The sequence below is a fragment of the Rhinopithecus roxellana genome, chromosome 17, assembly GCF_007565055.1.
Source record: "Rhinopithecus roxellana isolate Shanxi Qingling chromosome 17, ASM756505v1, whole genome shotgun sequence".
Lineage (NCBI taxonomy): Eukaryota > Metazoa > Chordata > Mammalia > Primates > Cercopithecidae > Rhinopithecus > Rhinopithecus roxellana.
The window spans coordinates 53,142,906-53,158,201 of NC_044565.1; the positions used below are offsets into that span (position 1 = coordinate 53,142,906).

General features: G+C 45.5%; 1 protein-coding gene across 1 annotated transcript in view; it reads right to left on the minus strand.

Moving 5' to 3' along the window:
• ALLC (allantoicase) overlaps positions 1-14,981 on the minus strand; it is a 31,854-nt gene extending 16,873 nt beyond the window's left edge. The window contains exons 1-6 of the mRNA XM_030921396.1: positions 14,887-14,981; positions 12,508-12,558; positions 7,694-7,781; positions 6,256-6,381; positions 4,537-4,616; positions 3,458-3,590 (exon numbers count right to left, since the gene is read on the minus strand). Of these exons, the coding sequence (XP_030777256.1) occupies positions 3,458-3,590; positions 4,537-4,616; positions 6,256-6,381; positions 7,694-7,781; positions 12,508-12,558; positions 14,887-14,976 (568 nt within the window). The 5' untranslated portion in view covers positions 14,977-14,981. The remainder of the gene's footprint in view (positions 1-3,457; positions 3,591-4,536; positions 4,617-6,255; positions 6,382-7,693; positions 7,782-12,507; positions 12,559-14,886) is intronic.
• Positions 14,982-15,296: the final 315 nt, after the last annotated feature.

The window sequence follows — 15,296 nt, forward strand, 5'->3', positions numbered from 1 at the left end:
CTTGGGAGGCTGAGGCAGGAGAATGGCGGGTGAACCCAGGAGGCGGAGCTTGCCAGTGAGCTGAGATCGCACCACTGCACTCCAGCCTGGGTGACAGAGTGAGACTCTGTCTCAAAAAAAAAAAAAAAAAAAAAAAAAGAAAGAAAGAAAGTAAAAGGAAATTCTAGAAGAAAACATTTGAAAAATGCTCTAGACACTGGTCTTGGCAAATATCTGTATGTAAGACCTCAAAGGCAACAACAGGAAAAACAGACAAATGGGATTATGTCAAGCTAAAAGACTGCTGTACAGCAAAGGAAATAACAAAGTGAAGTGACAACCCATAGAATGGGAAAAATATATATTTGCAAACTATCCACATAAGAAGGGATTAATAGGGAATATATAAGGACAACTTAATAGCTAACAACTCAGTAGCAAAAAAAAAAAAAAATTATAAATAGACAAAAGATCTGAATAGATATTTCTCAAAAGAAGATATACAAATGGACAACAGGTACATTTTTTAAATGTTCAACATCTCCAATCATCAGAAAAATGCAACTCAAAACCATAATGAAATGTTATCCCACCTCAGTTGAAATGGCTTTTGATATGGTCTGGCTCTGTATCCCCACTCAAACCTCATCCCTAATTGTAACCCCCACATGTCAAGGGAGGGACCTGGTGAGAGGTGATTGGATGATGGGTGTTTTCCCCATGCTGTTCTTGTGATAGGAAGTTCTCATGAGATCTGATGTTTAAAAGTGGCACTTCCCCCTTTCTCTCTCTCTCTCTTTCTCTCAATCCTGCTGCCGTGTAAGACATGCCTTGCTTCCCCTTCTCTTTCTGCCATGATTGTAAGTTTCCTGAGGCCTCCCCAGTCATGTAGAACTGTGAGTCAATTAAACCTCTTTTGTTTGTAAGTTACCCAGTCTCAGGTAGTATCTTTATAGCAATGTGAGAGCAGAGTAATACAGCTTTTATTTTAAAAGACAGGGGGAATAGTGGATGCTAGCGAGGATGTGGAGAAAGTGAAGCCCATGTACATTATTGGCGAGAATGTAAATTAGTACACTCACTATGGAAAACTATGAAAACTCCTCAAAAAAACTAAAAATAGAACAACAATAGATTCATCCAGCAATCTCACTACTGTGTATATATCCAAAAGAAAGTAAATCAATATATTGAAGAGATATCTGCACTTCCAAGTTTACTGTGACACTGTTTACAATGTCACAGCCAAAATATGAAATCAAACTAAGTGCCCATTAATGGAGGAGTAGATTTTAAAAGTGGTATATATACACAATGGATTGGGGATGGATACCCCATTCTCCATGATGTGAATATTATGCATTGCATGCCTGTATTAAAACGTTTATGTTTTATGTATTATGTACCCCATAAATATATATATACCTACTATGTACCTATAATTGAAAATATTCTTAAAAAGAAAACGTGGTATATATACATATGCCATGGAATACTACACAGCCATAAAAAGAAATGAAATAATGGCATTCACAGCAACCTGGATGGAGTTGGAGACCATTATTCTAAATGAAGTAGTTCAGGAACGGAAAACCAAACATCATATGTTCTCAGTTACAAGTGGGAGCTAAGCTATTAGGATGCAAAGACATAAGAATGATACAATGTGAGGAACGGTGGGGGGTGAGGGATAAAATACTACACATTGGTTACAGTGTACACTGCTCTGGTAATGGGTGCACCAAAATCTCAGAAATCACCACTAAGAACTTACCCATGTAACCAAACACCAACTGTTCCCCCAAAAACCTGTTAAAATTTGTTTAAGACAAGTGAATAGAGATCTGAAGAGAAATGTTTCCAAATAAAATATATGAATGGCCAGGAAGCATATGAAAAGATGCTCATCCTCATTAGTCATCAGGGAAATGCAAATCAAAACCACAGAGAGACACCACCTCACATCCGCTAGGATGACTATAAAACAAAAGAGAGTGCTGGGAAAGATAGGGAGAAATCAGCACTCCTTTATGTGGCTGGTAAGAATGTAAAATACGGCCGGGCGCGGTGGCTCAGGTCTGTAATCCCGGCACTTTGGGAGGCCAAGGCGGGCGGATCACGAGGTCAGGAGATCGAGACCATCCTGGCTGACATGGTGAAACCCCGTCTCTACTAAAAATGCAAAAAATTAGCCGGGCGAGGTGGCGGGCGTCTGTGGTCCCAGCTACTCGGGAGGCTGAGGCAGGAGAATGGTGTGAACCAGGGAGGCGGAGCTTGCAGTGAGCCGAGATCGCGCCACCGCACTCCAGCCTGGGCGACAGAGCAAGACTCCGTCTCAAAAAAAAAAAAAGAATGTAAAATACGCAGCACTTTCGGAAGAGCCCAGTAATTCTTCAAACAGTTAAATACAGAGTTATCATATGACCCAGAAAGTCCAATCTTAGGCATACACTCAACAAAAGAAAGCATATGTCCACACAAAATCTTGTACACAAATGTTTACAGCAACATTGTTCAAAATAGCCAGGAGATGGAAAAAAGTGTCTGTCAACTAATGAATGGGTAAACAAAATGTGGTAGTGGTTGAGTATCCCTTATCTGAAATGCTTGAGACCAGAAGTGTTTGGATTTCAGTTTTTTTAAATATTTGCATTATACTTACTGGTAGAGTGTTCCAAATCCAAAATCTGAAATACTCCAGTGAGCATTTCCTTTGAGTATCATGTCAGCACTCAAAAAGTTTTGGATTTTGGAACATTTCAAATTTTGGGCTTTCAGATTTGAGATGCTCAACCTGACTATCCATACAATGGAATATTAGGCTTACACAAAAAGAAATGAAGTGTTAATACATTTTACAACATGGATGAATCTTGAAAACATTATACTAAGTGGAAGAAGGTCAGACACAAAAGACCAGTATTATATATTCCTGTTTATATGAAATGTCCAAAATAGTAAAAATTATCAAGACAGAAAGTAAACTAGTGGTTGCTTCGGGACAGGGAAGATGAGGGATGATAGCTAAAGGATATGGGGTTTCTTTTTGAGGAGATAAAAATGTTCTAAAGGTATGGTGATGATTGCACGTGTCTGTGCATATGCTATACAGCACTGATTGTACACTTCAAATGGGTGAATTGCATGTTAATTATATCACAGTAAAGCTATTAAAAAATAAAATGAGTCATTTGTACATACCACTTCAGCTGCTAATATAACATACTTGTGAAACCTAGTTAGGATCTATCTAACCTAATATAACTTAGTTCTACCACATCCTAATTTACTTGATAATTTTTCAATAACGACCTATTGATTTGTGGATTAAAACAAGAATTTTCTGGAGCATAAAAAGGGGAAATTACAATCCTGAAATGCTAGCGAGATCAATTACCAAGTCATTTTATATTTTATAAACATATCAACATAAAGTAAAGAAGCCATGGAACTGGAGATAAGTTCATGTCATGATTACCTGGGAAAATGTTGAGTCTGATATGAGTCCATCTCTGCTGGGAACTGACAAGAAAATAGTTGTGGCCGGAAGCAGGGTTTCCTGGCTTAAGCTCTGTCATGGGAACCAAGTAACTCCAGTCATCAGATTTTAGCTAGCAATAAATACAGAAATGTCAGCAATTGCTCTTGAAAACAATACATTCTGTCATCCTATTGCCTCTGTGGGACTTAAGGCGTGGAGATACTTTGGAATAAAAATTAATGATGGATACCTAATGAAACACTTTAATACAAACAGTACATATCAAGCTCCATGTTTAATAAAAAACAGAAAAAAGGCCTGTTTTGTTTTCATACTGATCAAAATAGCCAGTGGGTAATGGTGGCAGAGGCTTGCAAATGAAGGACAAGATCTCAGACCCCTCCAAATGTCTTCACGCAGAGGAGTGGTGACGTGAACATTCAAATAAAAACCAAGGTTGTTGCCATGCACCATGACATCTGGGGAAATCTGTTGGCCTGAACCTTGCAACCATTTTCTCTAGGTTAGCACTTCTCAAACTAACGGCCCTATTTACTGTTGCTGCTATTTACTTTCCTGTCTGTTATGGATCAACGTTTCTGTAAAAAACAATACAAACTAATTACTAAATAAATGAAAAAAAAAAAAAAAACCAAGAATGTACCAAAACACAAGCCCTGGTTTTTTTTTATTTTTTTTTTCCCCCAACTGTTTCTTTTATTAAATTCTCCACATACAAAAGTTACTTCATCAAGTTGGTATAAAAAGTGTTTAAAGGCTTACTATCAGTTTCCACATGTGTGCTCATCGGGGCCAGCAGCCATTTGCAGGTGGGTGCTGGTGGAACCCTTTGAGAAGCAGGGCTCCATGTCCCTCATGGGCCATGATGCTCACTCTTCCCAGGCTGAATGAACAAACTGAGACGTTTGCAAGGCCACATTGGGTCAGCAAATGATGTTGGGAGCACCAGGGTTGGGTGTCCCAAAGAATCGCCTTGCACAGCCAGGTGTGCAGAGCAGTTTCCCTACTGTCCTAATAATTGGTGACAAGACCCAATTCATTTGAGGGAGATGTACCTCAGCAATGGCGTCAAACTCCTCAGGAGTGGCTGCGGCTCCTGTCCTGACTCCTCTTTCTGGGATTTCTGGTAGTTTATCTGTAGTCGGAATGACCATTCGGGATTAAGATTAGGGTTCAAAATTAAAGGGAATCTACTCTCTCAGTGGTTTGTATGATAATTCTCACTTTGCAAATAACACTAAAGATATTTCAAAGTATCAAATGATCAAAGTAATGGATACACTTGTTGAAGTTCCTCAATATTTAATATATTAACAGTCACATCAAAAAATAGTACAAGATGTTTGATACCGCATTTGCTTGTCAAATAGTTAATGTCATCTCCAAGCTAGCTCAAACTTCAACAAGTTTATCACATCACTAGAGTTTTCAAAGTTGGACTGTGACAAGGTCCATTCCAGGAACACCACCTCTCCCAGTGGCATCCTTAGGATTGATTCTGGGGCAATTCAGAAATAGAAGCACTCACAGGCAATTGAGGAACTTGCCGAAACAATCTTACTCGCTTGTCATTGGTCATTTCCGCTTTTAAGCAGCATCTCTCATAGCATCATTTCCTGTTCAGGTGCCCCAGCCATCTTCGGGAAGCAGGGCCCGTTCATGTCCACAGAGCCTCATGCAGTACTGTGCACATAGCGCATTCACTGTAAACTTGACAACCCACACTGACTTATCTTCCCTAAGTACATGTATAAACACACACATAATTGTACATATTTTTTAAAAATTAATGCTAAAGTCAACATCAGATTATATCAAAGGAATAAAAATATAGGTCTGTGGAGACAAAGTGGCCCCATATTGGATGCGAATCTGCCATGTTGATGTCTGATTAGCCTCAATCCTGTGAACACGTCCTGATTCCAACTTGATTTACTGTCCTTAGTCCAGAACATGTCAACCTTGATGTTATCGCACAAATTAGAGGCTGTGACGCACACAGCCCTCTTCCCTGTTCCGGAGGCTGCCTTCAGTTATCCCACTGGAGCACACAGACCCTTTCCCTACAGCATGTGAGCCCTGGGTCTCGGGAGTAACAGTGCAGAGATTTACCATCTTGCTGCCGCCCGAGGCCACACTTCTGTTCGTAAGTTCCCCCAATAAAACACTCGTTACTAACAAATTGGATTTGTCGGCCTCTTTCTTTGGTTTCTTGGTTTCTTCAGCACCTGGGGTCTGCTCTATGTATATGGCCCTTTCACAGAATATGTCTCATTTATAGAGCCTGCGGGATTCATAGGCCCAGCATTCCAAGATGCAGATAGAAACCCTTGCCAAAAATGCCATAGCAGCTGCCCCATCACACACACCGGGACAGCCCAAAGCGCGGCTGGTGCTGCTCACCCCACAGCTGTCCCAGACCTGGCTCCACATCACCTGGGTCATCTGAGGCACAACCCACTCCCTCCCGCCCACCCAACAACCTGCTCACCCGCGTTCCAGGGATGATGGCCTGCCTCTGCGTGAAGCTGAAGGATCGTGGGAATGATAAAATCTACATCTGGCTGTTACCACTGTTAAGCCACAAATCAAAAACCACAGAGCGCTCTATTAGGAGTCCTAATCCTACAGCTCTGTTACAGTAAAGTAGCCTTAGTCAAGTTCCTGAAGCTGTCTGGGTCGTACGGAAAGTGAGAAATTGTAGGGGTGTGACCGGCCAGAGAAGCCATGTGACCTCATAATTCTCATTTTGGGGACAGTGGTTCCTAAGGCACCTTCTTCCAAGTTTGCTGCTTGAATTGACATTCGAGGAGCGTAATCTCCCGTGAAATAAGAAACGTCCACGTCGAAGCCCCGGATGACTCCTTGGATCCCCAACCTGAGGACGCACCAGTCGTGACCTGAGCAGCACAGAGGACAAGAGCAACCTCGTTAGGGCCGACGCAGCAGATGCTGCATGCAAGGCAGCGCACCCCACATGCACCTGACCCACAGCGGGGGCCACTTCCGCCCATCACAGGAAAACCTGTTTGGGGCGGTTCTTAGCTAATATGACTGCAGGGTCTCTCATAACCTGGCCGCATGTGACCACCATTTCCCAACAGAAATCGTCAGTTCTAGCCAGACCAGAAAATCCATAGGCTGGGATCCAGGAAGACCTGACTCTGGTTCCAAATGGATCATTTCCTATGACTGTCCTTGGCAAATTACTTACCTCTTACAGTAGAGAGTCTCATTTTCTCAACTGTAAATTAGGGGTGCCATTAGCTTCCATAGAGCTTAGACTGGGCAGTGTGATGTAGAAAGCACCTCGCCAAGCTCAGCAGGTTGTAAGCAGAGCTGGTTCTCCTGCAGACACTGTGTTCATTGTCATCTCAAGCTCAGGAATTGCCATAGCACCCTTCAGCCTCCAGCCCCACCACTGGTCAGACACCTGCCTGAGTCTACCAAAGCCTTCAGAGTCTTGACGTCAAGTCTGCCACTATGGAGTTATTGGTTATTTGCTGCCAGATATAAACCCACCTTAAAATATCCAGATCTGTTAGAAACTAATACTGCCTCAAGTACTGTAGAAAGATAGAAAGCTAGAAATATCAAATTTGTCTGTAATACTTGAGAGAGTAGCAAGTAAAACTCCAATTATCAACCTAATGCCTGGATTTGTTTGCTTTTCTTCAACTTCAAGAGGTATATTTTGATTGAGACTAAGTAGTAGCAATGAACAAAAATTGCATAAAATCGTAAAAGACAGTGGGTACAGTGTTGAGAACAGACCCTGGCCCGGTCCCCAGCTTATCTTGCTAGCAGTGTGCCCTGGGCTGAGTCCAGGAATCTGTTTCCACAGCAGTAAAACGGAGGTAAGGAGACCTACTCCAGAAGACTAGTAAGGACCCGGAAGATGCACGCTGCCTAACGTCTGCCACATTGCTCAGTGAGAACCACTCTTTTTTCCATCCGCAGACCCCACCAGGGTTTTCATTTTCCCAACAAAGTGCTTCTCACCCTTTGTGCCTGGTGGGATGTCAGTGATCCAGGCTCAAGCTGCCCCTTCCTGACTTAGAGCCTGATGTTCAGATAAGGACATCCAAGATTACAGAGCATTCCAGGGCCCCATGTTAAAGCTGACCCAAAGTGGACCCTGGCTTTGCAACAGCCCCCGTTTTTAATTTTGCAGTGTCAGATGCACTGTGATGAGCTAGCCATTGTTATTACCTGGAATCCTTTTCCTCCTGGTCTCCCAGCCATCCATCCATTTCCCAAACTCAGTATATTCATGCTCTTTAAAACACGGGCTGTCACTCTAGGGCAAAGACACACAACAAGGTAATCATTAACATTCATGTGATCTCCTGGCTTCCAATAAGTTCACTTCTGTCCCACAGGGCCAGAGGAACGGTGCAAATGGGTCTAGGGGAGCCTCTGCCACCACCTTCATGCCCAGCTAGCCCCTTCCAGATTGAGGGATGCCTCCACTTTTATCATCTTCAGAAAAAGAAACGTTACTTCTTTGTGGGCCTCAGCACACAGAATTGACCACTGATAGCAGCAGGAACAACCACATCACCAGGCACTCTGTGGGCCAGCAGCAACCTACACGGGTATTAAAGTGAGAGAGGCTGGTCAGATTTCCAAGCAGGCCGGTAGATTACTCAATAAGGAATTCATCCTAAGTCATAGGAAGAGCAGGCTGGACACTCAGGGTCCAGCTGAACCCACACAGCACACTCTGCAACCCCTGAGGAATGCATGGTCTCTGACGCCCCACAAAGTCTCCTTAGACAGCTGAGCGCACTTCTTCATCTTCCAGAACGAGGAGAATAAACGCATCCTTGCAGGAGTGTCCTGAAGTTGACACAGCCGACATGAAAGACCCTGGAATAGTGTGGATGCTCAGAAATTGTTGTGCTTGGTGGGTGGCCCAGCGTGAGGATACTTTCCCTGTTTCCATCAAGTTGTGCAAAGAGGATCTTACGTTACTGTTTAGGGAAGCTCCCCAGGCAGGAGCAGAGGAAGGGACTAGAGGTAGCAGGGCCCAGGATGGAGGAATGCTCTGATGGGAGCTGCTGCATAAGACACTAACCAGGGATCCTGCCAGACTCCCTGGTGTGCCAACCCGCCCAGCCTCCCAGGCAGGGGACCCATGGCCAACGGTACCCACCCTCCTGTGCCTCAGGGCTCCTCCTCTGTCAAAGGCAAATAGCCATCGTGCTATCTACCTCCTCCGGCTATTGTCAGCCTTAAGTGTGCCTAGCACATGGTATGTCCACTTCCTGGGTTGAAGCAATTCCCCTGCCTTGCCTCCCAAGCAGCGGGACTACAAGTGCCCGGCTAATATTTGTATTTTAGTAGAGATGGGGTTTCATCGTGTTTCATCCGGCCAATCAAATCACATCTTTTTTTTTTTTTTTTTTTTTTTTGAGGCGGAGTCTCACTCTGTCGCCTGGACTGGAGTGCAGTGGCCAGATCTCAGCTCACTGCAAGCTCCGCCTCCCGGGTTTACGCCATTCTCCTGCCTCAGCCTCCCGAGTAGCTGGGACTACAGGCGCCCGCCACCTCGCCCGGCAAGTTTTTGTATTTTTAGTAGAGACGGGGTTTCACTGTGTTAGCCAGGATGGTCTCGATCTCCTGACCTCGTGATCCGCCCGTCTCGGCCTCCCAAAGTGCTGGGATTACAGGCTTGAGCCACCGCGCCCAGCCCAAATCACATCTTAAAGATAGCACACACTGGCCAGGCACGGCGACTCGTGCCTGTAATTCCAGCACTTTGGGAGGCCGAGGCAGGCGGATCACAGGCTGGGAGTTCGAGATCAGCCTGGCCAACATGGTGAAACTCTATCTCTACTAAATAAAAGAAAAAAAAATTAGGTGGGCGTGGTGGCACATGCCTGTAATCTCAGCTACTTGGGAGGCTGAGGCAGGAGAATCGCTTGAACCCAGGGAGGTGGAGGTTGCAGTGAGCTGAGATCGCGTCAAGGCACTCCAGCCTGGGCAAGGGAGTGAGACTCAGTCACAGAAAAAAAAAAAAAAAAAATAGCGCACACTGCAGCCTTTCCATTACTCATCAGGAAGTGCAAAATTCTGCTCTGAACCCAGAAGAAGAAAAGAAGGTACACCTCCCACTTAAACCCCAGACCTCCGAGGCCCCAAACTTGCTGGTGTTTAGTTTTGGTGGTAGGTTGATTGTTTCGGGTGTGTTGCTGCTACTGCTGCTGTTGTGTTTGGACTGACACTGAAGGTGTGAGGGAAGTTGGAGACACATGCTACTGAACCAGTGGCAGGAAAATGTACTGTTGTAAAAGTGACTCATGCCATGTGATGACAGATGTGTTCTTAACAAAAGAGAAAAACCAAGCACCAGTCCCAGGTATAAACCCACACATGTGCACACACACTTGTATGAGGATGTTTTCAATACCTGCAAAATGTCATCAACTTAAATGTGTATCAACAGGGAAAGGGGGCCATAAATTGGGCCACGATGACATAGGCAGTTATTGTTCAGCAGCTAAGAGGGTGGCCTAGGTGTACACGCATCAGCACAGATGGAATTCACAAACACGCAGTGAGAAAAGCAAGTTTAGGGCCGGGCACGGTGGTTCACACCTGTAATACCAGTCATTTGGGAGGCCGAGGCAGGAGGATTGCTTGAGCCTGGGAGCTAGAGATCTCATCTCTACATAACATTTAAAACTTAGCTGGGCATGGTGGCACATGCCTGAAGTCCCAGTGAGGCAGGAGGACCACTTGTGCCCAGGAAGTCGAGGCTGCAGTGAGCCATGACCACACCACTGCACCCCAGCCTGACAGCCTGATCAGAGCCAGATCCTGCCCCACCCCCACCGAACAAAGTGCAGAATGTTAAGTGCCTTGTGAAAGTATGTATATAAATTTTAAAATGTAAAATATACATTTATGAATATATGTGTATTTAAGTGTATAAAATACGTTAGAAGAATTCTCTGCAACGGACTGAATGTTTGTCCCCCACCAAAATTCGTATGTTGAAGGCTAATCCCCAAAGTGATGCTATTCGGAGATGAGGACTTTGGGAGGTGATGAGGTCACAAGGGTGGAGCCCCCATGACGGGATGAGTGACCATCGGGAGGAGGTGGGAGATGCCCTGCTTCCCCTCTCTTTTCTGTCACCTGAGGGTATCACTGGCAGGTGGCCATTCCAAGAGGGCCCTCACGAGATGCTGGAGCTGCTGCTGTCTCAGGCTCGGTCTCAGACTTCCAGCCCCCAGAACTTCAAGAAATCACTGTGTTTAAGCTACCACAGTAGCATCTGCGGTATTTTGTCTTAGCAGCCCCGACAGACTAACGCGTTCTCCCATCCTACAACAGTGTTAATGGTGAAAAGGGAGGGGTGGACTGGCAAGTTGAATGTGAAAGGTGAACTTTACATTTATCTGTAATGTTATTTTTTCCAAAAAGGAGAAATATATATATATATATATATATATATATCATGTGATATTATGGTGTGACTATATATACACATATGTATGTGTGTATGTGTTTATATGTGTGCACATATATATATGCTCAAGTATAAAATATAAGAAATAGTGCCCCACCCTCTCTCTCCCACCCCATTTCCAAGCCCACCTCTGTCTTCACAGATAGTCACATCTCACTGTTTGATGTATGCACCTTCAAACTCTGTTTTATGCTCATAAAATATACATGGATCTCTCTTGTTGCCAGTGAATGGAGAGCCTGCTTTTTTTAATTTTTATTAATTTTTATTTTTTGAGACAGGGTCTTACTCTGTCACCCAGGCTGGAGTGCAGTGGCATGATGACAGCTCACTGCAGCCTCGACCTCTTGGGCTCAAGCAATCCTCCCAGCTCAGCCTTCTGAGTAGTGGGGACTACAGGTACACACAGCCATGCCTGGATAATTTTTTTTATTTTCAGAAATGGGGTCTTGCTTTGTTACCCAGGCTGGTCCCAAACTCCTAGGCTCAAGTGATCCTCCTGCCTTGGCCTCCCAAAGCGCTAGGATTACAGGTGCAAGCCACGGTGCTAGGCTGAACTCATTCTAGTAGCCACATATTAGTCCATATCTGGAAAAGCTATAATTTCTTGAGTTCCCTGTCAATCAGTGAACATTTAGATTGGTTATCTCCTCTCCAAACAATACCAGAATGAATGTTTTCTACATATTTTTTGCTCACTTGTGCAAACGATGTAAATCTGTGGAACAACTAGGTCAAGACAGGCATGCATTTCAGTGTTTCAAAGATCGGACCTGCGGTAAAATGGTAAGAGCTTTGGCATTTAGTAACTGCGTGACCTAGAAAAAGTTTGATTCACATTTCCCTTTCTCATTTGATTTTCACCTTCTCCTGGGGAATAGGTAAGTTAACACTGTAAGGTGCCTTCTCAGGGCCATACTTCAGCTTGCTCTGGACCCAGCCAGGTCCTGCCCAGACAGAGCAACCACTTCACCAGGGTAACCAGAGGGCTGCTGCCCACGGTGGAGGCCCAGAGGCCCCAGCCACAGTCACGCATGCTGTACGTGGGCACCAACTCGATGTGCACCTGTGTTTGTCTCTCCACGCAGAAGAACTCGCATCTCCACACTGGGTATGACAGACGAGCAGGACTACAGCAGAGCTGCCATTTCTTCCCTATGTTTGTCAGCATTTTCTCTATTTTTTTTAATAAGCTGTCCTCCACTTTTATAATTAGGCAGGTAAAACATTTCCCAGAAAATTCAAGACATAGATCTGTTTTCTTCCCAACACAGACGATGAAATTCACCTTAGCCAGAGGAGCAGTATTTGAGGACCTCAGAATTTTCCCCATGAAACAATGCAGTCCTGAATTCTTTGCAGTCCTTGTCTCTGCTATGTTTTGGCGTGAGTTCACGCTGATTTGCATGTCTTTCTAATATTCTAATATGCTAATTTGCCACATCACATGATTCCATCCCAAATATACAGATAGATTTTAATTAACACGGCTGCATGGATTTCTCTACATCAACCCTGTACGTCACAGAATGCCAATTTACAATACCTTTATGAGGTTTTCTGCAGGAGCAAAAAAGTCATCTGTTGCAAATAAAATCTAGACAAAGAAAGAAAGAAGTAAAGATAAAGCAACCATAAATCTGAAACCATTTTATTTCATTCCCTAGTGAAACATTATGAGATGAAGTAAAAAGAAGACATGAAATCACCTGGGGAAGCGACAGAATCTGCAGTTAAGCCACGATGCCTTTAAATGCTTACATTTCATTGCCTGCCTCCTCCTTCATCTTCTCCTCCCACCCTTTTTTCTGATTCTCCTTTACCACCTGGAGGTAAGATCACTAACTTCTTACACTCAGGAAGCAAATAAACCAACTTTCTTTTTTTCATGGACCAGAGGTTTTGTGGTACTTTTACAAACAGAGCAATGACCGAAAAAGCTCTGGGTCACATATGCAGTTGGTGCCTCTGTGTTCTCCCACAAGGGCCACCAGAGGTCACCCTGCAGGTGGGCTGTCCTGGTCATTCGTCCACCAAAGCAGAATCATTTTGAGAGTGAGGTTGGTGATACTAATTGTACACCCAGAAAACAAGGTAAACCAGATTTTCCTGAGCAAAACAGGCTGTGGTGGTCACCCACCCAACCCAGGACTCCATGGCCACTGCAGCCTGGAGAGCACCCTGCCCCAGGCTCTGACTCCAGCCCAAGAGTTCAAAAGGCAGGAAGGACGAGCTGTTTCAGAGCTGCCGGCTGTTTGGGTGGCAGAGCGGAGGGGAGACCTGTGCTGTGCTGGGGTTGACCTGTGCCAGGGTTCAAATGGCAGGTAGGTGGGCATATCAGGGTCCCCCTGCTCCAGATCTCTCAGACACCTTCGTGGGGCACATGGGGCCTCTCCTACCTCTCCAGACTCATGCTCCCAACTCTCCTCACAAACGCCCGGCGTGTTCTTGAAACACTGAGCCACCTGGAGCATGTGGGCTCCTTTGCTCTCCTCACAGACACCTCTGCCAGAACCAGCCTGCACCTCATCCCTGCCCGCCAGCTGCTCTCCAGTGAGTCACCTCCAGTAGTACTCAAGTGGCCCTTCCCCACCCCTCCCACCCCAATCCCCCCAGGCTGCCCATGGCTGGAGTCCACATGCTCCCCCAGCACCCTGGCCTTGTGCCAGTCACAGGGCTGGTCTGGACTTACATCTGTCTCCCTGCTAGAGTGTAAGCTTCCTGGGGGAAGGCACAGGGCCTTCCCTTTCTGTACCAGACACACTGCTTCTGAGCACAGCCTGCATCCCAGCACCTCTGCACATTACGTTTAATGAGTTCTCCAGGTGACACTCATTACACACTAGAGCTAGAGGACCTCCAATTTAACTAGACCCAGAGCACCTCTGATCTAACTAGAGCCAGGGGACATCCGATCTAACTAGAGCCAGGGGACATCTGATCTAACTGGAGCCAGGGGAATACCGATCTAACTAGAGCCAGAGGACCTCCGATCTAACTCGAGCCAGAGGACCTCCGATCTAACTCAATCCAGAGGACCTCCGATCTAACTCAATCCAGAGGACCTCCGATCTAACTAGAGCCAGAGGACCTCCGATCTAACTTGAGCCAGAGGACCTCCGATCTAACTTGAGCCAGAGGACCTCCGATCTAAGTAGAGCCAGAGGACCTCTGATCTAACTAGAACCAGAGGACCTCCGATCTGACTCGAGCCAGACCACCTCCGATCTAACTCGAGCCAGACCACCTCCGATCTAACTCAATCCAGAGGACCTCCGATCTAACTAGAGCCAGAGGACCTCCGATCTAACTTGAGCCAGAGGACCTCCGATCTAACTTGAGCCAGAGGACCTCTGATCTAACTAGAACCAGAGGACCTCCGATCTAACTTGAGCCAGAGGACCTCCGATCTAACTTGTGCCAGAGGACCTCTGATCTAACTAGAACCAGAGGACCTCCGATCTAACTTGAGCCAGAGGACCTCCGATCTGACTCGAGCCAGACCACCTCCAATCTAACTCAATCCAGAGGACCTCCGATCTGACTCGAGCCAGAGGACCTCTGATCTAACTCAATCCAGAGGACCTCCGATCTAACTCGAGCCAAAGGACATCCGATCTAATTCGATCTAGAGGACCTCCAATCTAACTAGAGCTAGAGGACCATCAGCCTATCTAGAGCAGAGGACCACAGTCTGTCCTCTAGTGAAACACACAAAACCTAAGGCAGTGTTGTCCTTGCTGAGAATTGTCACCAATTTAAGACACATTCTTTGGAAGTCTTTCTCGCTAACTGGTTTCCTTGGGCAGGCCAGCCCTTCAGACTGATTCTTGTTGATTCTTGCATGAGGTTCTCTGCACTGTTCAGTTGTGCCCTTAGCACAGATGCCTTCAACCCTTGTTCTGGCCATGAGAGACCCACTTACTTTTCCTCCTACGGACTCAGATGCCATGTCCATCAGCTGGGTGAAGTCCAGAAACCGGGTCAGTCTTCCCTCCTTCGGAACATCAGCCATGCTTCCTGGAAAGGAGAGGGCGGCTCAGTCAACCTCGGGGGCTGTCGGAGTGAGTGAGGCCCTGTCTAGGCTCCTGACGCTAAGGTTTGAGACATTCAAAAGTCAGGCAGTGACAGAACTGGACGTACTGTCAACTGGACCTGACAGGTGCCCTCTGCTCGATGAGGTTGAGCTAAAAAGGGACTTTGCATAAACACACTGAAACGGGGAAGGAATTGGAGCATGGCTTCCTTCTAAAGCATTTAAAAATAAAATATCACTAACTATACAAACCCTATCACCACAAAATGCAAAGTTTCCTTTTATTGTTTAAAAGGGAG